Raw genomic sequence first — 22,863 nt, 5'->3', positions numbered from 1 at the left:
TTATAAATAAAGGGTGAAGAGGGCAAGGGAAACTAGATATTATGGTGAGTTTAAATGGATAAAATGTATACCTTTAAAAACTGCAGTTCAGTAAAATGAAAAGAGAATGTGGTCCTTTCTAAAAGTTGGTTTCCAAATGACATGATTTAATGTTTACCTGGGCTTGATACAGGTCATGGGTATAAATGCAAAATACCTAATGCTGCAGGCAAAAGTATAATAAACCTGTTCATACACTCATGTAAATAGAGTCTATACACTTAGGTAAATTTAATGTATGAGATTTATTTCTAACATCTCATAGTTTTTCTCCTCTATAACTTCTCTTGTCTTTATTACTTGTCTTCATATACTATTTTTGAGTCATATACCACATCGCAAGGAGATGTGCAACATAGGGAAGGAAAGGGGAAAATGGATATATTTAAAAAACAACTTTACTGGGCTAAAATTAAGAATATATAAGAACTTAAATATATTGGCATACTTTGAAATATGCAAGAGATCAATGGACATTTTGTGCTTTATCTAAATTCTAGATGTTTCATATGTTATAGCCACAGTTTGCTACTGTTATCTTTTAAATGATAACACTGTTTTCAGAATGGCGGAAATTTTTTCCTAGAAGAATACTAACCAAATGGAACCTAAATCATAAACATCAACAAACATTTTTCAGTATGTACCTTTCACTATATTCCTTTTATTCTTTAAAAGAAAGATTAACATTAATACAATAATAATCCCCTATTAATAAATGTTTGTTTTTTGCCAAGTCCACTGGCCAGTATTTATGATATAGAGAACAAAAATGTAACATACTTTAGAGAATAAGAATGTGTAGACCTACATATGTTTGTGATTTTTATGTTAATCCATTCACTCAGCAAATATATATTCAGTATCTACTAAGTACCAGGTACCATAGCCAAAATGACTGCACATTTCACTGGTACATGTTATTCCTGCACAGTTACCAACATTACCAAGACTAACCCTGTGCTTACTTCACTTCTAGTAAGTTCCCTTTACTCACCATCTCAATCACTTACATGAAAGGATTTGTTTTGTCAGTTACTTTATTTTAAAATAATTAGTTCTAATCGATGTGCTGTGCTCACCACCAGTTGCTTTTTAAACTCTGTTTTAATTCCAATTGTAGGAGTGCATGTTTGTCTTAAGGTCCTTGGAAGAATTTTTTTCTTTCTAAGCAGACCCCTGAATTCCCCCTTTACCACTCTTTAAGTTTTAAGTCAGTCCTGCAGAGAAATTTTGTCCTACCAGGTGCAGGGAGGAAGATGGTCAGGAATGCCTAACCTGCTCTTACCAGCTAGAAAAGATGAGCTTTATCTCTCACTTTTGTCACCTTCCTTCAGTGGTCCATTCCTGTCAAGTTAAACATCATTAAGTTATTTATCTTTCTGAACAGTTTCTTCTGCTTTAATTTATTTCTGCTTAGCTATATTAACAATAAGATTCGTGTTTTCAAAATTTTAAGCAAAATTTACACACAGGCTAATGAAAGTATTCAATGCATATTAAAAGTCCTATGTGTCTATATATAACTTATCAGATTGGGAGCTAGCAGAAAGAGATAAAATTATTGCTATATAATTTTTAGGGATAGACAATTTAATTTCCTTGGTTTCCTATCTCATGGACCTCACTTAACCAGTAGTATGTGGGTGTTTTTTCTACCTTTTTTCTCCCATCTTATTTAAAATTTGTTGGTGTATTTCCCTTAGTCAAACTAAAGAGAAACAATCATCTAATCTTATGTTTTATTTCTTTTGTATATGTACATATGAGAGGAGGAGGAAGAAAGAGATGAGGAGAGGTGAAAAGAAAAGATCCTTCTGCCTGATTGGGTTTTGCCAGCATATGATAGCAGTGCAGGCCTTGGTTCCATGAGCAGCATCAGATTCAAATTTCATAGAAAAAGAGCCCAGAGGAACTGAAGAAGAGAAATTAAATTCAACAAGGAGAGGCATTGTGTACATTATGCATTAACGATAGGTTATGATTGAGAAGAAGCTGGTGCTTTGGGAAAAACATACTAGGTTCTACATTTACCCTTTTTGAATAGTTTTCTCCTTTCTAAACGGGGTGATAATAGGAGAATGCTGAATGCCTCTCCATTGAATTTGGAAACTGCCGGGCCAGCATTAGTGTGATATTGTCTGCCCACACTGTTCTAGATGCAAGTTTAAGATCATGTTCAGTGTGAACATTGAGGACTTTAGAGATCTGAGTCCGAGATGTGTCAAAGTTAATGTTAATAGATGCTGTCCTCATTTTGTAACTGTGACTTCTAAATGTGACCTTTTAGTTCATATCTCATAAATTTGTCATTTAAGAAGAAACACAGAAATGAAAGTTTTAAGTTTTAATTAAAAGTATATCTTGCTGGGTGCAGTGGCTCATGCCTATAATCCCAGCACTTTGGGAGGCCAAGGCCGGCAGATCACTTGAGGTCAGGAGTTGGAGACCAGCCTGGCCAACATGGCAAAACCTTGTCTCTACTAAAGATACAAAAAAAATAGGTGGGCATGGTGGTGCACATCCATATTCCTAGCTACTTGGGAGGCTGAGGCACAAGAATCACTTGAACCCAGGAGACAGAGGTTGCAGTGAGCTGTGATTGCACCACTACACTCCAACCTGGGTGACACAGTGAGACTGATTCAAAAAAAAAAAAAAAAAAGTCTATTCTACTTAAGATACTATATATTTCAGTATGAGCAATCAGGAGTCCTAGCACTTAATGTAACATGACATCAAAACTGGATTTCCTCAAAGGGTTAGGGTTAGGGTGCTTAAAGATGCTCAAAGAATAATTTGTAAAGCTTCTCAGAAATCCTTGGTTTTCTTTGGGAATACTGTTTATTGACAACGTATATTGAAGTGAGTTTTTTTTTTTTTTTTTGGTAACATTATTTCCAACCTTAGGATAAAATTTCCAATTGCGGCACCCTGTCCTTCCTGCCTGCAGCCTTTAGCCTGTCTCCCTCATGGGGCTGGCTCTCTCCTGCTGCTTGCCAGGCTCCTTATTTGTTGCCTGAAAAGGCAAAGCAGTAATCAGAAGACATCCAAAGACTTAAATAAAACTCTTCCTTAAATTGTTGCTTATTTTAAGTGGGCTATCCCTTCATGAGTCATCTATCAAGACCTTCTCAATATTTCATTCCATTTCCAATGTCAGTGGGAAAGTCAGAGGTAATAATAGTTCCTGTACAGTCCATGACTGTCTTTTATCTTATCAGCTTGACTTTTTAGTGTCTGTAGCGCCTATAGCAATTTAGAGATGCGCCTATAGCAATTTAGAGATACTCCTCATTTCCTTCAGAATCTGTCAACTCCTGTTTACTATTTAATGATGATGTTAGTGACAGCAGCTAACACTTACGTGTTAGGGATCAAGCTTAGTTCTTTAATTTGCTTATTTTACCTTCTGGCCAACAAAAGATTTGTTATTATTAACTGTCATTTATGTTAAGTTTACTAGGCAATTTATGTACTATCTTTCATCCTCAAAACAGCCTATTGATATAGGTACTATTATTATCCTTATTTTACATATAAAGTGATCCAGACTCAGTAAGTTGAAAACCTAAGTTCGTCCAGCTAGTAAAGTGCAACAGAGCCTGGATTCAACTAATGTCTGCTTGGTTGTCAGGCTCTTAAACTTCCCACCACATGTGGTTACAACGTTTGAAATCTTGTTCATTCAGTGTGATGATTTTTTTAAAACAAACAAACAAAAAACACTAATAAGCAAATATAATATGCTTTAATTTGTTCTGTTAAATATACTGTAAAATAAAATATAAATATAACACAAATATAATATGCTTTAATTTGTTCTGTTAAATATACTGTAAAATAAAATATAAATATAACAATATATAAGTATACTGTAAAATAAAAATATTCTATGAAATGAAGAAATAGATTTTGCAGTATCATTTGGCCATGAAAGTCAATGCATATGAAACAATATCATTCTATTATTTTAACATAGGCTAAGAAGAAATGTGTTTCATCTTGTAAAAAATTTAGGTGTATCTGAGCAGACAAAAAGTCTTCTGGCTCACACGGGCTTCTGGATAGGAAACCATGTCATGATTCTCTCTTCCTTAGCTTCTGTCTTATAAATAAAGGAATTTGATAGGCTGTCTGGAAAAAGATTGCTGTTTTAAATTGGCCTCTGGTCTTCTATGTTGAAAATAAAATTTAAAACTTCTGTTATCTTGTAAAGTTTGGAAGCAGTTTAATGCCAATGAATGTCTTTTGATGATCTAATTTATATGTAATAGGGTCTTTGTTTCCTGTTTCCACTTCTTATTTCGAATGTTAAAATGATAGTCTGGTTTCAATTTAGGGTTGTTACTCACTGGAACACTTTAGAGAAAAAAGAAATCCAAGTAAAGATATCTCATTTGGCAGATAATGCTCATTAATGAAGAAGGCTCATTTCAGACCAAGGTTTAGTAAGTGATTCCAAAGTAGAGCTAACAGAAATCAACCTTCATTACAAGAGTTTCTTTATTGTTCATTATTATAATAAGGAAGTCTGGAGAAACAGTAAGCATTAGCAACCTAGTGATAGTTTTGTAAGTTAGGAATAGTTGTTTATCTGGGACTGTCTTTTAGGTCCTAAAATCGTAGGCACGGAGATCACTTTTTTAAATAATACAAATATGTTTGAGACTGTGATATGTGGTAAGTCTCACTCACCAGAAAAAAACTGTGGAAGTTAAACTGAAGCCCTGTAGAATGAGAAAGGAAAGAAAAAATAATAAAGTGAATACATTTCAAGCCAAATATAGTTTCAGGCTGCACTGGAAAGACTTAATATTAAATTAGAATTTATGTGTCTGCTTTTATCTAAAGAGCAAACCACATGGTAGAACTCTTATCCTTTGTCAACATTTTTGCCTTATCCTAATGTTAACCATAAGCAAGTGAATATGGAATCAGAGTAGCTTTTTGCATGCCTCTATGAAACCATCTATATCGTATACCAAAAAATTATCTTCCATAGTCTGCCTTGAATTAGATAATTCTTCGTAGCTAATACCACAGGTTCCAGAGTGTCTCCCTACCTATTTCTGTCTAGCTGTTAACAGTTGTACAGAACTTAAAGTGCAAAGTTGGGAATTAGTGTGACTAATGTTGTATCTTACTGGTCCTTGAGGAATACTTTTCTAAGGGTATGAATACATTATTTTCTACCAAAACTGTATTTATTTGCCATGATGAATGTTTGACCTAGCAAAAAGCGTTTGACACTAATAATTCCTTTGTAGAAATGCCTTGGCACCCCAAGCATAAAGGGATTACCCCCAAATCATTACTTTCAAATAGTCACAGAATCTAAATGGGTTTGGTTGATTTAAAAATCTAAATGGAATTAATAAATTAAGTTTAAAGATTTAACCTTAGAAAGTCCCATCACTTTGTGCATTTAGCAGCACATATACTAAGAGCCATTAGCTTGGAGCTTTTTTTTTGTGCTGTGATTTTTATTTCTGAGCAACTCATTTTAGCATCCTATATTTCAGCTTCCTCATCTAAAAAAATCATGTTATAGCCTGTACAGTTTAGGGGGAATATATTAATTTTTAATATACAAAATAGAAAAAAAAACCATTTAGACATACAAAAGAAAATATGCTCTGAGGAACACAGTGGTGATAAGATTCTTGTTCTGTCAACATTGAAGCCTAACCTAAAGTTAGTAAGTCAAGGAGTAACATAATAAAAACAGTATTTGAGAAAAAGCAAAAACTTTTTCAAGCTTAGATAAATGCTTGGAAAATGAACAAAGGATGAGTAGGGATATAATTTAGGAACTGAATAAAGTATCTTGAAGTTGCAGTGACAAGATCTGAACAAAAATATTGTTAAGAAAAACATTTAAAAGGAACTGCTCAAAAGACCTTTCTGAGGACTTATGACGTAGAATCAACAGGTCTTAGACAGAGGGGCAAAGGAAACAAAAGCTGAGTTTGACGGTTCAAACCTAGGGGCATAGGAGGGATAATAACATTTATGGAAAAAGTCACCACCTCCAGGAGAAAGATTGAGTTCTGTTACAGGCAGGAGTTTGAGTAAAACTGACGTGTAATTCTAGAAATGCCCAAGCAGGATTTGGAAAAGGAGTCCTAGAAATTGAGAAAGAAATTGGGGCTAGTGACAGAGGCATAGGATTAAGTAATAACTGAATTTATTAAGAGTGAAATAGGCCTCCAAAGTTGCTGATTTGGAATAAAATCTTGCAAAATTGAGGACGGATTTTTAAAATTAGCCTGCACTGTTAAAGCTGGAGATGAAAGAAGGAGAAAATAGGAGTGATGACAGAGCACAAGAACCAGGTTTGTGTAGCAGTTCAGGCAACAGCTACTTAAAAATATTTGCACCCAGTGCAGAAAAATTAATATGAGATATAAGTCTGGCCAGAATTAGGACCATAACTTTGGCTATCAGACATCAGATTGTTGAAAGAGATGAATAGCAAAATTTATTTGATTTTTACAGTGGCACGTAAAATTGAAATCATTGACAAAAGGAAAACACTAAAATAAAATTCAGTGTGCCCTATTCTAATATCACATTGTTTTTACTTTACATATTTTTATTTCTGTGTATTCATTAAAAGCAAATATTGACATAATATATTTTACCATATATTCAGTGCTGAACAGAACACATATGGTCCCTGCCTTCATTGATCTTGGAGTCAAGTAGAATAAGAATTAAACCAGTTTTAAACATGCTAGTCATGCAGAGGATATAGGTGTTTAAACATGCTAGTCACAGGATATAGGTGTTTAGGAGAGGCAGCAGGAATTGGGATAAAATATTGAATAACTAAAGGAAGAACATGGGGGACATCTTTCTTTTTCTACTTCTGAAAAGCCAAAAAAAAACTTTTATGAATTTTGATGTTTTAGAAAATGTGGCCATGTGTTAAGTCCATATTATTTTTTCAAAGAAATTATATGCAAGGGTGGACATCCATTTACCAGTTTTGACATCTCTTATATTTTTATAATAACTGAGTTTGCATGATGTAATTAGGGTACAGGGAAAGAAAGATGTGTAAAAAGGTAGGTTATTTAATGTTTTTAAAAGACTAAATTCTTCTCAGGCTTTTTTTAAATTGTTTTCCCAGTTTATTGTTGGTTTTTTTGTTTGTTTGTTTTCAGTTGCCTAATATTTTTGTGTCTAATTTAAAAGCTAAATCGTTTGTCTTTATAAGTTTATTATTTATTTCTTATACCCTTTATAAAGTACAGAATATACCCTTTATAAAATACAGAAAACTGCTTGTTTCATTATGCTTTCATCTTAAAAAGAAGACACCTTGTTATAGCTAGTATATCATTAAAACTAAAAGATGTCTGAAAAACACATGGGCATTTATTAGGTGTAGTTTGGTATGATTCTTATCGTATTTAGGGCTATTGACATTTTGAAGCCTTGACTATCAAATAAGCTTTTACCTGGTTAGCTATCATATTTTAATTAGTTTCATCAAATCTGGCCTTTTATCTTTGGTCACGATAATTAAAATCGTTTTAATTTAGCAATTAAAATGATGCAGTAATATAGGCATCAGAAGTACTGCCTTTTCTTCATATTGTACTACTATGACTGCACAAATGTGTTTCTTAATTATCTGGCATAATTTTCACATTGCATGGAAGCTCATAATTTGCAGAATAAACTAAATGTTAAAAAAACAGCCATATCCCTGTTGCAGCTAATTGGCTGGATAATGTCCACCATTGACCAGCATATTATACTCACAGTAAGGTAATATTACAAAAAATACTCCAGATTTTACACTGTATTTCAACATGCAGTATTATATGCATGTATAATATATATTTTATACAGCTTTTGAAAGAAATGATTTTTTTATAGCATTAGTTTTTATTCAACTAATGGTGACATTAGCCAACGTATACTAAACATTAGCTATTGCATATCTAAGCATAAATGGATTTATAAAATTTATTCGAGAAAGCAAACCATGTTGCATAAGGGAAGTAAACATGTGGCCCTATAAACCTTAATGCATTCTTTATTTGAAAGGCATTGAAATAGAGAGCTCTCTTTCTCAGTGAAAGCAAAGAATCTCTGTATTTTAGAACACTTTACTTCTCGCAAACAGGGTTGAGATAATTGGCATGTGAAAGAGGCATTCTTTGTAGAAAGGCCTGTAGTAAGTAATGTTAACTAGCTGAAAACTAATACCAAAAGAAAATAAACTTTATTTTTCAAACTTTTCTGGCAGAGCTTTTCTGATTCTGTTTGTACTAAAGCAGTAATGGATTCAGGTTCTTAACTTGAAGATTGTACTTTTATTAGAGTAATTGATAACTGATTGAACAACTGCAAGAGAGTTGTGAGTCCACAGTTTCTAAAACATTCTTTTTAGAGTAACTTATCTCTTATGGCAGGTGTAAAGGCTATACTTAAAAGTTCGATAAATGTCCACAAAATTTAAATTTTAAAAGTATTTCTTTCTGAGATTTTCCTATTTTCATTCTTCTAGAAATCTGTTTAATTTTTTCCTCTTTATTCTTAGCTCATGAGAAGATATAAAAGCTGTTCTCCCGTTTTGTCTCAGAACTCTGTAGAAATAGAAATGTAGATTCTATTTTGTCAACCGCATCTTTTTGGAGTGGTCTATTTTGTTCTGACTGCAAACCCAGCAGCATCCTGGCTGCTCTCATTGTCTCCAAGTGTGTTTGCCATAATCTGGGGTCCAGCCTTTAGCCTGGCTGGCACAAAACATAAATGAGGCCACATCTCAGGGCAGCTTGATATTCACCAAGATCACATAATACATCGTTTAATTTACAGAGAGAAATCTAACTGTTTGAAAAACTGGAATGTTCATATCTGCACAAGGGTTTCTTCTTAATAATACCAAGCATTTTACAATACTTCCCATATACCAAAGTTCTGTTCTACGTGCATTAGCAGGTAGCACCCTGACTGGCACATTTATTTTTTGAATGTTGAGAATGAATGAGCACATTACTTATTTAACTCTGCCACCACGAGTGAAGTAGGTCAGTCAGCTGGTACTGTAATGAATCCTGGTTCTGAATCACCTCTAGCTAAAGACCTTAGGCGAATAATGTTTTGTTCCTTAGAATTATTCTCTGTCAAATGGAGACTAGCAGTACCATCTCCATGTGGTTGTTGTGAGGATTATATGGAAATAATGCATTTAGAACATTCCTCACTTTATAGATAAGGAAGGTGAGCCTTAAAGAGACTTAATACTTGCCCAAGGTAGCACAGCTGGTAAATGATAGTGCTGGGACTTAGACCAAGGTCTTTTATTCTAGGCACAAGTTCTTTACCTCTGTTCTATTCTGGCTTTCAAATGCCAATTTAGTTATATGTCTTAAGAGAAGTGGAGAAGCCAAGTATTTGTGATCTGAAGCTTTGCAGTAGGACCAGCACACCTCACAGCCATTTGGCCCATGGACAGTACTTCCCAGAACATTTCAAATGTTTGCCTCAGCTGCTCTTCTTTACTATGCGTCTGTTGCAAACCAACACATTTTCAACTAGCACATCCGTTCTCCTGATAAGATAATAATATATTTATAATAATATATTTAAGTGATGTTAAAGTCTTATGACTTGGGGACCATCTACTTTTTGAAGTTGCCTGTGCATGGGTCACTGGCCAGAACCTAGTGCTTGTTTTCTCTACTTCTCCTTCTTGGGCAAAACTTTACTACATCTCCCACGAAGTAACAAAACACCGTGCCTGAATTGTGAATAGCAAAAGACCTTTGAATGACTTCTTTCAGATAAGCTCATTAGATGCCAGTGCCTCAGCCATTCTCCACGGTCAGATGAAGGAGTTGTATTACTTCTTTCCATCTGCTTTTTATTATGCTGTCAAGTGGTACTCAAATTAACTTTTTATCTAGGGTAAAACATGAGACAATCAAATGTAATATTTAATATGTTCGTTTGTTTTCTCCCTTCACTTTATATCATTGCAGAGATAACATGTAAATGTCATTCTAGTATTTGATAAATGTATAAATCCATATGGGCCCAGAATTAAGTTCCAGTCTGAATGCATTCTTCCAGCACTTATCACGTATGCACAATTATGTCCTCAGTAAATCCTATTAAACAGTTATATCCTGATCCATATCAAGAGCAATCTTTGATTAGACATCCAGGCATTATGACTACTTCCCTTTTAGCTAATAAATTGATATTATTAAATTTAGATTTATTCCTTTTTGTTTTTATTTTCTGTTGTTACTTTATAAAATTGATGTGTTTTTGTCACGATAAAGGGGTTGAGCCAAATCAGATTTTATGGCTCTTAATTGCTTCCTTGGTAAATATTAAAAAACAAGGGTGGGGGAGCAATATCCTCTGTAAGGCATGAGCTAAATATGTGACCGTTTCTTGAAAAATCAATGGAAAGTTCCTAATCTACTGTAAAGTCTTTCATTTTCACCCAGTTAGAATTCTGCTTATAGTCAGCTTCTGCGACTCAACCAAGGAGTCATTAAACAGACGGAACACAACATCTTAGAGAACAAAAGTGCATGGAATCCAATTAGAGTTTGGAAGTGAAAGTGACTTATAATTAAACAGAAAATAACCAAATAATGACAGTAATTGGACATTTGAGTGTAGTCTGTCCATTTTTAAGACTTCCTATCCAAAGAATTTGGTTATGTTTTATGACAAGAGAGGTGGAGAAAAATTTAGGCTCTTCTGGCCTTCCTTAAAATCCATTGAACATTTAAAATCCGTTACACCCTTAAAATCCATTACACAGGAGAAACTTTTTTAAAAAAAATTATATTTTAAATGCTCTTCTATTGCTTTCAAAGTGGGTTGTAAGACAGAATAGCCTTATGCCAAATATCACACCATTCATTGCAGGCTCTTAATATATACTGAGATTGTAGTCAAGTTAAAAAAAACACATGGAAGAAATTCAGGATGTTTGCTTTAGAGTGATTTGGAGTGAGTGGCTGTTATGTCCCAATTTTATCACCTATGGGAAGGATAGGTAATAGAGTTAGGATCCATATTAGAAAGATATTCTAAATATTTTAGTTTGTAATCTTCAAAAAGATGAATTTTTACCAGGATTTTTTTCACTTGTTGTCTTGAATGTGTTTCTCTTTTGCCCAAAATAGTAACTTATATAGGCATACATATGGCTTTTTTTTTTTTTTTTTTTTTTTTGGTGAGAGAAAGCAAACAATCTCTGGATTCATATTGACTGCACTGACCCTAAGTAGATGAACGGTGCAGGATTCCGAGGTTTATGGCTAGTTAAGGAGTTCTTCCAATAGCTGTCAACTCTAGAAATAGAGTAATCTAATTCTTGATAGAACAGCAGTCTTCAGGCTGGAATATTTGTACTGTCGCGATTACCCTAAGACATTTCAAGAGGAGTTAAAAGGAATCCATTTTCACATCTTCAGCCACCATAAGTCTTATTTTCTTAAAAGTGATCAGCCTGAGAAGACACCTTGGCTGGAGGCCTTATTGCAGCTTCTCCTTTCCCGCCTCCTCTTTCTCAAATGCTCTTTTTCCATTTTAACAGAAAGGCACAGGTCTCCCTAGACATAGTCACTGTGAACATTTCCTTGAGCTATAAAAACCTCTGGGGCACACACAAAAAGAGACATTAGAAAGCTTAGTGTCTAGGAAGTCTCCTTAATCAAGGGAGCAATGTAATTTCCCTCCCCTCTTTATCATTAAAGAGATGGATTCCAATAAAATTTTATTTCTGTGCATTTTAATATTTATGAATAATTATCGTATGTTAGTGCTCTCTATCTCAATTAGGAACTAAAGAGTTGATAATTGTGAACTATCTATAATAATAATTATTATATTATTTATTCCAAAGGAATTTTTGAACACTTAGGACTCATCACCTCAGGAAATTTCTAAAATTTAGTTAAATTTCTAAATATAACATATAATGTAGTGACAAAAATATTTTAAAGTTTAGCATACCTGTAACCTCACTTGGGAGACTGAGGCGGTAGGATCACTTGAGCCCAGGAGTCCTAGTCCAGCCTGGGCCACATGGGGAGATCCTGTCTAATTTAAAACATGTATATATTTTAAAGTTTATAATGCACTGGAGTAAAATTGGGGAAATTTAAAGTGGAACTCAATTTCAAAGAAAAAAAGAATAATATAAGATTTCTAAATATCAATGAGGATTTTATTCATGGACTTTTCTCTAAATGAATGATAGTGGGACTCAAGTTGCTGTGATATTTATATGCCATTGGTAACAGAGTAATATAGCCATTTCGTTTTAATCTCATAATGTTTACAACATTATTTACAACTATTTAAACATGGAATGGGAATAGTATTCTTTGGGGATATTATTTTGTAGCTACATGAGTAAAAATTATAAAGGCTACAATTTTGAAGCCATTCCATCAGAGTAAACAGTTATCCATTGCTTATGGTGCTTTTTTTAAATCTAGGACTCAAGCGCCTGGTTGTGTAGGAAAATGTACTGAAGCACTTGTCACAGTTCATAGCCAACAGCAAAACTGGGTGGATATCTAAAGTAACTTCTGCATAACATCCCTTTGCTGGGATATAAGAGCTCAAGGTTTGTTATTGTTAAGTTAGGTCAGGAAAGAAAAAGACAAGATAAGGTTTAGGGATTACTTCAACTGTTGGACATGTATTTTCCCAAAGAAGACAGTCTTTATATTCATAATTTTCATCATCTGTAAAAAGCTATAAAGACCAATTACACAAGTTTCTTAGAGGTATCTGAAGTCTGCTCTGTCTTATGCATTATATCTTCTATTTCAAAGGTGCTGATTTTGGATGGACACAAAACCCATTTTTATCTTTAATATAGCACAACAAAAGATATTAATTATCTCAATACCTTATGCTTCATTTCATCAAGAGGTTTTATTCAAATTCAGTAATTGCTCTGTTTGGCAAAAAATAAAATCTGAAGGAACATCGAAACTCTGTTTAATAATATTGACCCATGATAAAAATTTTACTTTCAAGTAGAATAGGAACGAACTTTGTCAAGTTTTAACAAATTTGGAAGTGGTGAGTGGTAAAAAAAAAATTTTCTCAGAATTTGGATTAAATGTTTCAAAACATTTGAAGTCTACCAGCAAAATATAATTTTAAAGATATATCTTTCCTTTTAAAACATACAAAAATTTTTAGTATAAATATACTTTTTATATATATTTCATTTAAATACATATGCTGTGGATGCACTTGCATTAGTTATACGTCCTGTAAAGAAAGAAGCCTAAATGATAACAAAAAGCTCATGGCCAATATAATGATCAATTGGGAAATGTCTGCTAGTGTTTCTATCAAATAAAATACAACTCAATAACAATAACAAATTTTAAAAGCAGCTTTTTCACATTCTAACGTAAAAATATTTCTTTTCAGAAGATACTTAAGTATAATTTTTTCAAACTGGTCGTTTTTATTTCTTACAGTTGTAAAAATGTGTTGAAACTAATAAGAATCTGTTGGATTAGACTTTTAAAACAAAATACTGCCAGTTCAGTTTTCTCCTGGATTTGGTGGAGAAGAGAGATGGGGAGAATGTAACTCCAGTGAGAAGTCTTCGTTGCCTTTTTCAGCAAGCTCATGCATCCTCCCCTATTACATAAAGGAAGGGCAGGGCAGGACATAGAGACTTCTCTCCCCAAAGCTGCTATTTTTCTTTCCCCACAAAACCAAATTTCTTCCAAGTATAGTTTCATTTTTTGACATTTTATTACAAAATATTTTAAACATACAGGAAAGTTTGAAGAACTGTATAGTTTATACTTAGATACCCATCACTTAACTTTCTATAGCTAATAATTGACTATATTTGCTTTATCACATGTCTGTCTCTACTCATCCAGCAATCTAACCATTTCTTTTTTGGTATCTGGCAAAGTAAGTTTTATTTAACTCTATTGCATACATGCTAATATCTAAACTTCTTGTTTGCATGTACTACTATGCTAAAGCCTTTACAGGTTAGCCCAGGCATTTCCTGCTTCTTTCCCACCCTACCATCTTCCGAGTTTACTCAAACTTCATTCACATCAAACTTCTTACCCATCATCTGACCATAATGTGGAGTTTTGCTGCCTTTACACATTTAAAAAAATCTCTATGGAGAATGTCATTCTTCTTTCTTTTTGGCGTTTATTTATCCTTCAAGATCCTTGACTGTCACCATTTCACTGAAAAGTTTTTCTTGTACCTGCAAGCAGTTTGCACCTGTCCTCCCAGGGAAAATGGCCCCGGTTTGTAGCATTTGCAGATTTTCATGGTATAAATGTTTCCCCTACAGCTGATTTGAAGCTACCAACATTACTGACCATGGAGTTAAGAAGGAATACACTCAGTATCCTCTTACCAGCTGACAGAAGCCAGCTCCAGTGTACCACTGCTACTTTCAATATAATATTTGTCACGGTCTATTGTTGTTGTTCATGTGATCTCTGAAAGCAGAGGCAATGCCTCATTCATATTTCTATTGCTAGCTAGCACATGGCAGGCTGTATAGTAAAGGAGTCACAAGAATATTTGATGAAGGAATGATTTGGATGGTAATTTGTACTCTACATAACACTTTCTGCACACCACTAATTCAGGTGTAACTGAAGAATTCACAGTAGTAGCTCCACAGTGGTAACTGAACTGGAAGTCAGAGCCAACATCTGTTATGTGTGGTAGATACCCCAGGTGGTAAGAATCTCTCTTCAGCCAAGCACTTGCCCCCACTCTCTGTGGTGCAAATGCCTTTTTCCAGTTCCTTTCTAAGGCTGAAATCTACCCTGTGGCGTTGCAACAGTCACTTAGAAGGCCATTTGCCATAGATATCTTAAAACTTCATGAGAAGTTAGCAAGGTGCTAAGTTAGGGGCAAGAAGGATATGTATTAAAAGCAAATCTTTAAAGATCCCCTTGGTCTGTGTACTAGCCTCCCCCATGTTGAGGAAAAATTGAGTTTTCAGGGTTGCTTAGATTCTGGAAATAGTAGCATCACACCCCAGGCATAAAAGAAGATCAGAACTTAAAAAGTTGAAAGGAGAGGCCAAAAAAAGAAGTGATTATTATTTGAAACAAAATGAAATTTTACTTAAAATTACTATTTTTTCTAACATATGAAATACTACCTTTCAGTTTTGGACTTCCAAATTGAAATAAGTGATTATATGTTTTTTTAAGTGGAAAGAAATCACCACAGTTTTCATTTAAAAGGTATTTTATGTGTCTTCATTATTTAATATACTAAATTTTAATTTGAGCTACTGTGGTACATTTTCACAACTTAAACAGAACAGTACCAAGAATGTTTAATATGACATTATCTTTGCATGTTGCAGGTAGTAAAATTCTGAAAAACATGTACTTATTCTTGATCTTTCTGTTTAATTATGGACTGTGAGGATTTGGAATGGAATAAGTTTTTGAAAAAGAGTTTTAATGATCTCTGGAAAATACCGAAAACCTGGGATAGCAATACTAAGTATAGTATACCAGAACATTTACATCTGAACTTAATTCTCTCCTGCTGTTGTTCAGCTCCTTTACATTGAATTACACATCAATCCACATATTTTATTTCAGTATTATAAATCTTTGTGAGATTATATATGTGTGGTTAGAGCTAATTTTGATTTTGATTATATGGAAAAGATTGAAGGTACTTTTCAGGATAAAACATTCAGAGAATAGTTTAATGTCTCTTTTTACTGTCCATGGTCAGGTTATTTTACTTTTTGTGTAAATATATTTCAGTTTTATAAGAGGGATAATAAAACTCCTTATCTGGGTTATTGAGAAATTTTTTTTTTGAGATGGAGTTTCACTCTTGTTGCCCAGGCTGGAGTGCAATGGCACAATCTCGGCTCACCCCAACCTCTGCCTCCCAGGTTCAACCGATTCTCCTGCCTTAGCCTCCCGAGTAGCTGGGATTACAGGCATGTGCCACCACACCCAGCTAATTTTTTTGTATTTTTAGTAGAGACGGGGTTTCACCATGTTAGCCAGGATGGTCTCGATCTCCCGACCTCATGATCCGCCCGCCTCGGACTCCCAAAGTGCTGGGATTACAGGCGTGAGCCACTGCGCCCGGCCAAGAAATTTGAAAAAGAGAGTTTTTTTTTTTTTTTTTAATTAAGAAAAGTGCTAGAGTGTGTTGTGATTCACTATTTATGGGGAGCACAACTACATATACATAAAGTAGAATATCTTTTATGTGCTCTCTAATCATTCATTTTATCTGAAAATATAAGGAATAGTATACTCACTGTGAGAATGTTCATTTTACATTTAAAATTTAGTATGTATTTGAGCATTTTTCTGATCATCAGCTTATACCAAGCTAAGAAGCACAGCTTTACATAATTTATTTCCCTCCTTTTCCAGCGTAGTTTCTTACTTTTCATTGCTGTAGTTACGATTTTTACAAGTTTTTTATCAGAAATCTTCTGTGAGATTATTCTTCATATATATTTTTTTACTTATTTGATTTTATATGTTCCTCCTCTCACCTCACTTAAATACATGAAGTTTTATTTTTAGACATCTTAGCCACTCCTATGCTGCTTTTCTTGTTGTGCTTCTAAATATAGTGACCAGTTTTGGAGCTCTCCCACAGTTTCCATTCTTTGTGTTCATTGAATTGATTTCATGATCTGGCCATATTGTTTATTGGAGAGAGCCAGAATATTTTCCCTTGCTCAGCACATCATGACCCCTGAGTTCACAGGTCCGTTGAGATAGGGAATTTTAAACATAGAGTAGTAATAGGACAATGTTAGACTGAAAGCATCATTGAATGGAATAACTGAAATATATATATATATATATATATATATATATATATATATATGAAGACCACCCTAAGGGGACTATTTGCCATCCCACTTAAAAAAAAAAAAAAGAAAAAGTCTTTTCATGGTCTCTTGTTCATTAATCATCTAAAATCCAAGCACAGAGAATTCAATTTTAGATGGTCTCCAGAGCAGAATTTGATGTGTAATCTTAATTACAAATCATAGATAATTAATATTGTTTACAAAATCAGAATATGATTAGAGGCAGGGATCCTGCACACACCCTATTTTCCTCCCCAGTGTTCTGGCCGAGAGACTAATTAATAATTCAAGGAACTTATAGTGAATGAGAACCCATGGTTTTGCTTGATTATCAGAACAGCTAGATCTGAGAACAGCTGTCTCCCACATGGATGGAAACTTATTCCACCCATTTGCAGGTAGAATAGCTGGCAATAATAAGTCCTTCCCATTGGATATGTTGAAAGGTGCCTGCCATGGCATAGTTGCCACAAGAGAGGAAGAAATGGACATAAATGTAGGCTGTTTTCAGGGCAGAGGGAAGGTGGGAGGAAACCAGCTTGCTGGTTTTCACACACCCTCTGGGGAACACCCATGCACCTGTGAGATGGGTTTGTGTTAGCATCACCTCTGAAAGATTACCCACCCAGGCAAAGAAAGTGATCCATATGTTTTCACTTTCTTGGAGTGGAGGGGAAAAAAAAAAAAAGCAAAGACCTTTTTTCTAACCATTTCAAAATTGTGTGTGTTGTACAAGTTTTCTTTCTCATGGAAATGTTGGCATATTAATTGATCCACACAATCAAATAGATTCCAAATGGTTCATAAAAGCCCTCTAAGGGAAACAGTAGAAATCTTTTTTTCAGAACCCTTCTGTGAAAGTTTGCTGTTATCACAAATTATAATAAAAGACCAAAACACATACCAGTTATCATCTATAGACTGCCGTCCCTGAGCAAATTACGTAACTCAAACTGTTCATTTGGATTAGGAACGTTTCTGTTATTATTTGAAAAGAATATTCTGTTGTATATCTATTAGAGGCAGTAGAATTAGACGATCTGCTTGTGTTAATGCTTTCTATAAAATCCCACATAATGAATAAAAAGGATAGCTTATCCATTTTACCTTGGATTATAAAAATCTTGACCAGGTGCGATGGCTCACACTTGTAATCCCAGCACTTTGGGAGGCTGAGGCAGGCAGGTCATTTGAGGTCAGGAGTTTGAGACCAGCCTGACCAACCTGGTGAAGCCTGTCTCTACTAAAAATACAAAAAAAGTTAGCTGGGCGTGGTGGTACATGCCTGTGCCAGCTACTTGGGAGGCTGAGGCAGGAAAATCACTTGAACCTGGGAGGCAGAGGTTGCAGTGAGCCAAAATCGCACCACTACACTCCAGCCTGGGTGACAGAGTGAGACTCTGTCTCAAAAAAAAAAAAAAAAAAAAAAAATTTGTGAGGTATTTTTTCTGTTTTATACTTCTTCCAATGTACCTTGGGAATTAAAAGAAAAAATAAAATGGGCTCATTAAAGTATTATTTTAAAACATTATTTTAAAATAATATATTTATTTGTAACAATAATCTATGTAATTAATTTTTTTAATTTGGAAAATGTAACAAGTGGTAAGACTTACCCAGAAAAACCATGCATAACTTTCAAAAATAGTACTAAAGTGCAAACCATGGTGCCATTGTCTCTTACTAAATCCAATTTAGCAGTTCTCTACTCTTTTCTCTAGAACTCATGAACCAACCAGAAGATGAAAGAGTATCAAGTACTCAAACAATCATCATCAAATAATTATGAATGATGTTGCAAGGCAGATAGGGAATTAAGAGACTTCCTAGTTTAATCACATCAAAGGAGAACTTTTGGAAAAGCAGTTTCCTAAAGTAGTTTTCCCAGCATGGAGACTGCAAATGAATAGAAGATGGTGATAAGGCACTTAACTCTTCCTCCCAATGCGTGGTCTCTGTATAAATAGAAAAGAAGGGGAAAGTCAATTGGAAGAGGAGGATAGGAACCTACCCCTCTCTGCTGAGTGATTTTCCACTTAGCTTCTTACTCACCTCCCCTCTGGATATCTCGAAAGTTTTCCTTTGGCACTATGGGGACCTCTCAAAAATCACATCCTAGTATTGGTGGCCAAAAGCTTAAATTTTCAAATTTGATTTACAGATAAATCCTCTTAAGGGAAAAAAAAAAATACTGATTTTGCTTACTGGAGTCTGTTGTATGTGTAAATGTGTAAAATCAATTACAATTAGATAAAAAATTACTGACCACTGAACTCTGTTTGAAAATACAGGTGCAACAGCTGCAGCCCGGAAAGAGGTGATAAGGAACAAGATCCGAGCAATAGGCAAAATGGCCAGAGTGTTCTCAGTGCTCAGGTGGGTGCATTCATACTCTGTTTTTGTTTCAAATTGTATTATGTGTCACCTAATAAATACTTTAATACTTTCATCTGGTAATTTAAATATTTTACTAGAGAATATTTGTCTGTTTTTCCTTTTAAATTAAAAATTGAGGAAAATTAAATGAGAAATTGGCAGTTTCTCACTATTTTAGTTAAATTGCAATCTACTAAATTATTTCTGTTAAGAAAGTCTTGAATTGCATCACATTTTATTCCTCTATTTGCTACAGGACTTTAAAACATTGATTTCACAGTAGGTTGAATATCTTAGGAAACAGGAAAAGCTATTGTAATTTTTTTTGTTTTGTTTTTCGTTCTGGCTCGTGGTGAAAGATGTATTTATCAGACACATTTCACTAGATTTCTAGGAAATGAACATCAGCCATGAAGCTGTTCATGTGAATCTATGTTATTCTAATTATTGAGAGAAAAATTACTATGTTTCAATTTCCATGTAGTAGTATATTTTGTAGATTATGAATCATTATTATTAAGCATTAATTTAGAAAACAAATATTTTCTTGAAGGAAACTCCAGTTATTTCTAAATAATACAATGTAACATTTCTCTTCAAAAGATTACTTTAAAATATGATATATTTATATGTAAGGAGTCTACAGTCAATTCAAAATGATACATATTAACGAGTAAATAGGAACACCTTGGGAAATATTACATCTACAATTGGATAATTTAATAATCAAATTTTTTGCCAAATTTTTGCCCCAACTCTTTCTCATAGAGTATCGACACTGGCTCTTTTGATTTCTCCTCTTGCTATTTCTATCCTCTTCCTGGTACAGTCACTAAAGAGTAACTGAATGACTTAATGCCAAAAGAGGTAGCCATGAGAAGGATGAAAAGCATTATCGTGCTCTCTCAGAGACACCACATCAAAGGCAGTGAGAACTCTGTGGTAGCCAGCACAATCACGACCAGCCGTGTTCAAGCGGAAAATAGGGCATCATTGCTCCCTTCCGTTATTGAATGAGGCTACCTTTGCTCTATTGCTCTACGTTTCCAACTACATTTTCAGGGCTTATTCATTCATGCCATAAGTAAATATAGTGAAACTTAAAGCATTGATTATGTACCATGGAGAAAAGGAATAAGGTAATGTAGAGATGGAGCAAGTGGGAGATAAAGAACTTCTTTTAGTGTGTGGTCAACAAAAAACTTTCTGAGTAATGGTATTTGGGCAAGCATAGGTGACCTTCATGAAGAAATGAGGTAAGGGAGTTCAAGGCAAAGACAATAGCAAGTGCAAAGATACTTAAGTAAAGACAAAACTGGCAGTTTTGAGGACCACAAGGAGGCCTGTATGGCTAGAAAAATGTTCTGTGGGGACAGAGGCGTATATGAAGGTCATAAGCTTAATTGGAATTCTGAGTAAACACTTATTTATTGTGCCTCAGATTTACCAATAATGCTTTTATTTCTTATTCTGTCTGAAGTCTCTGAGGGAAAGTAAAAACAGCTCTAGAATTTCCATGACTATCCCGTGATAAATGGACTATTTGAACCCAGTGATCAGTGACTTGACTTAAAATTGCACATGTTAATAGAAAATAAAAGCAAGCTCTATATTATTGTTTTTCTATAATAAAAGCATCCATAACACATATGCAGAATATAGAGAGATCCTATCCAGAAAAAAGTAAGTTAAGCTTAGTAAATAATGATTGAGCATTAACTGTATACCATGCACTGAATTAGGCAATCTAGATACCAAATTGGAATGCCAGCCAGATAGACAATAAACTAACAAAAGAAAATAAAGTGGCCGGGTGTGGTGGCTCACACCTGTAATCCCAGCACTTTGAGAGGCCAAGGTAGGCAGATCACAAGGTCAGAAGTTCGAGACCAGCCTGAGCAACATGGAGAAACCCTGTCTCTACTAAAAATACGAAAATTAGCCGGGCATGGTGACGCGTGCCTGTAATCCCAGCTACTCAGGAGGCTGAGGCAGGAGAATCTCTCAAACCCAGGAGACGGAGGTTGCAGTAAGCTGAGATCGCACCACTGCACTCCAGCCTGGGCGACAGAGCAAGACTCCATCTCAAAAAAAAAAAAGAAAAAAAAAGTGTGTGCTAACTACATGAATAGATACCCTGCTGTGGCATTAGACAGGAAGGAACCTTGTGTTTCCTGACTGGAGTGTTCATAAAGAGGTTAAAATTGGAGGAGTGCTGTGAAGGATAGGCTGGATTCCAGGGCAGGGAGAAATGTGGTGAAGGCATTCCTGGAAGTGGAAAAATTATCAGGAGCACAGCCACACAATCCTAAGAGCACTATCAATGGCATCCTTTTATGGGGCACTTGCTAAGTGCCAGGTTCATGCCCCATGTTATGCACATTTGACAATAATCAACACAGGAAGCTTGCAAGGTTGTGGTGATTTCACTTTCCTGTGAGGAAATTGAATCTGAGAGAGGCTAAGCAGAGTGTCCAAACTCACTCAGTTGGGGAGCAACACTAATGAGAGTCTTACTCAAAACTGTGCTATGTAGTCTAGTATAAATTCTAAGCAATACTAGTAGTCTAGTAATGAATTCTAAATGTATTAAAGGACTGACTAGCAAAAGACATGAAGGTGAGTGAGGAATCTAGTTAAAAAGGAGACTGAAAATATACTGAAGTCCATATCCTTGAGTGTTTTGAATAGCATGTTAAAACATTTAATTTTTGTGTGTGTAGGCAATCAGGAGTTGTAGAATTATTTTCATGAGATTAGAGGCATGCTCTAACCCATGTTTCACTATACATGTTAATCGCAACATGAAGATTGGCTAGCAAGGTGACGTATGGATAATGAAAAAAGTGAATAAATATAAAATAAAATGTAAATTAAAAAAAAACCATTTAGGAAGCTTTTGAAGTAATCCCAGCAAAAGGCTGGACCAGGCTATGGGGGGGAGAAGTGCAAAGGAAAGGACAAATACAAGGAATTTGGGAAAACAGGACGTGATTAATGAATGTGGAATGTGGTACAAATATGTCAGGTATACTTGCCCAACATGTTTCTTACGTTTTGGAAATGTGCAACTTAAGGGAACCAGAAAACTGTCTTTCAGCAGTCCTTGCAGATAAAATACAAGTCTGTTGCCTAGGGTTTGCCAGTCAGATAAATGCATGTAAGGCTTTGTTTCAAATTGAGCATCATGAGGAAGCAGCAAGGCAGGACAGCAATTGTCCTGTCAGGTGTGGAATCTCATGGGCCAGCAGTGGAAGAGCTTCCACCTCAGCATTTTGGGAGCTAACTACACAGCATTAGTATGAGCTCTGGCATTGGCTATGAACATCAGTGGCAAGCCTTTCATGGAGCCCACCCCACAGTATGAACAGGTACTGTTACCCTTCCCAGCTACAGAGCATCGAAGCCCAGTTCTCTGGATCTGTGAGCTCTCTAATACCTTTAATATATCTCTTTCCTGTTAAAATTAGCCGGAATAGATTTCCGGTGTTGGCTATAAGAACCCTTACCTATATGAGAGGCTACAAGAGAGAGGAAATATTCCAGAATATTCTACAGGGGTT

At 34.9% G+C, this 22,863-nt stretch overlaps 1 protein-coding gene across 3 annotated transcripts in view; it reads left to right on the top strand.

Moving 5' to 3' along the window:
• Window positions 1-22,863, top strand: part of PPP3CA (protein phosphatase 3 catalytic subunit alpha) — a 324,214-nt gene that overhangs the window by 287,940 nt on the left and 13,411 nt on the right. For all 3 annotated transcript variants that reach the window (XM_055385444.2, XM_004040196.5, XM_004040195.5), the window contains exon 11: window positions 19,216-19,300. In XM_055385444.2, coding sequence (XP_055241419.1) covers window positions 19,216-19,300 — 85 coding nt within the window. The remainder of the gene's footprint in view (window positions 1-19,215; window positions 19,301-22,863) is intronic.

The sequence above is a fragment of the Gorilla gorilla genome, chromosome 3 (genome assembly GCF_029281585.2).
Source record: "Gorilla gorilla gorilla isolate KB3781 chromosome 3, NHGRI_mGorGor1-v2.1_pri, whole genome shotgun sequence".
Lineage (NCBI taxonomy): Eukaryota > Metazoa > Chordata > Mammalia > Primates > Hominidae > Gorilla > Gorilla gorilla.
This window is presented reverse-complemented; position numbering and strand designations above follow the sequence as displayed.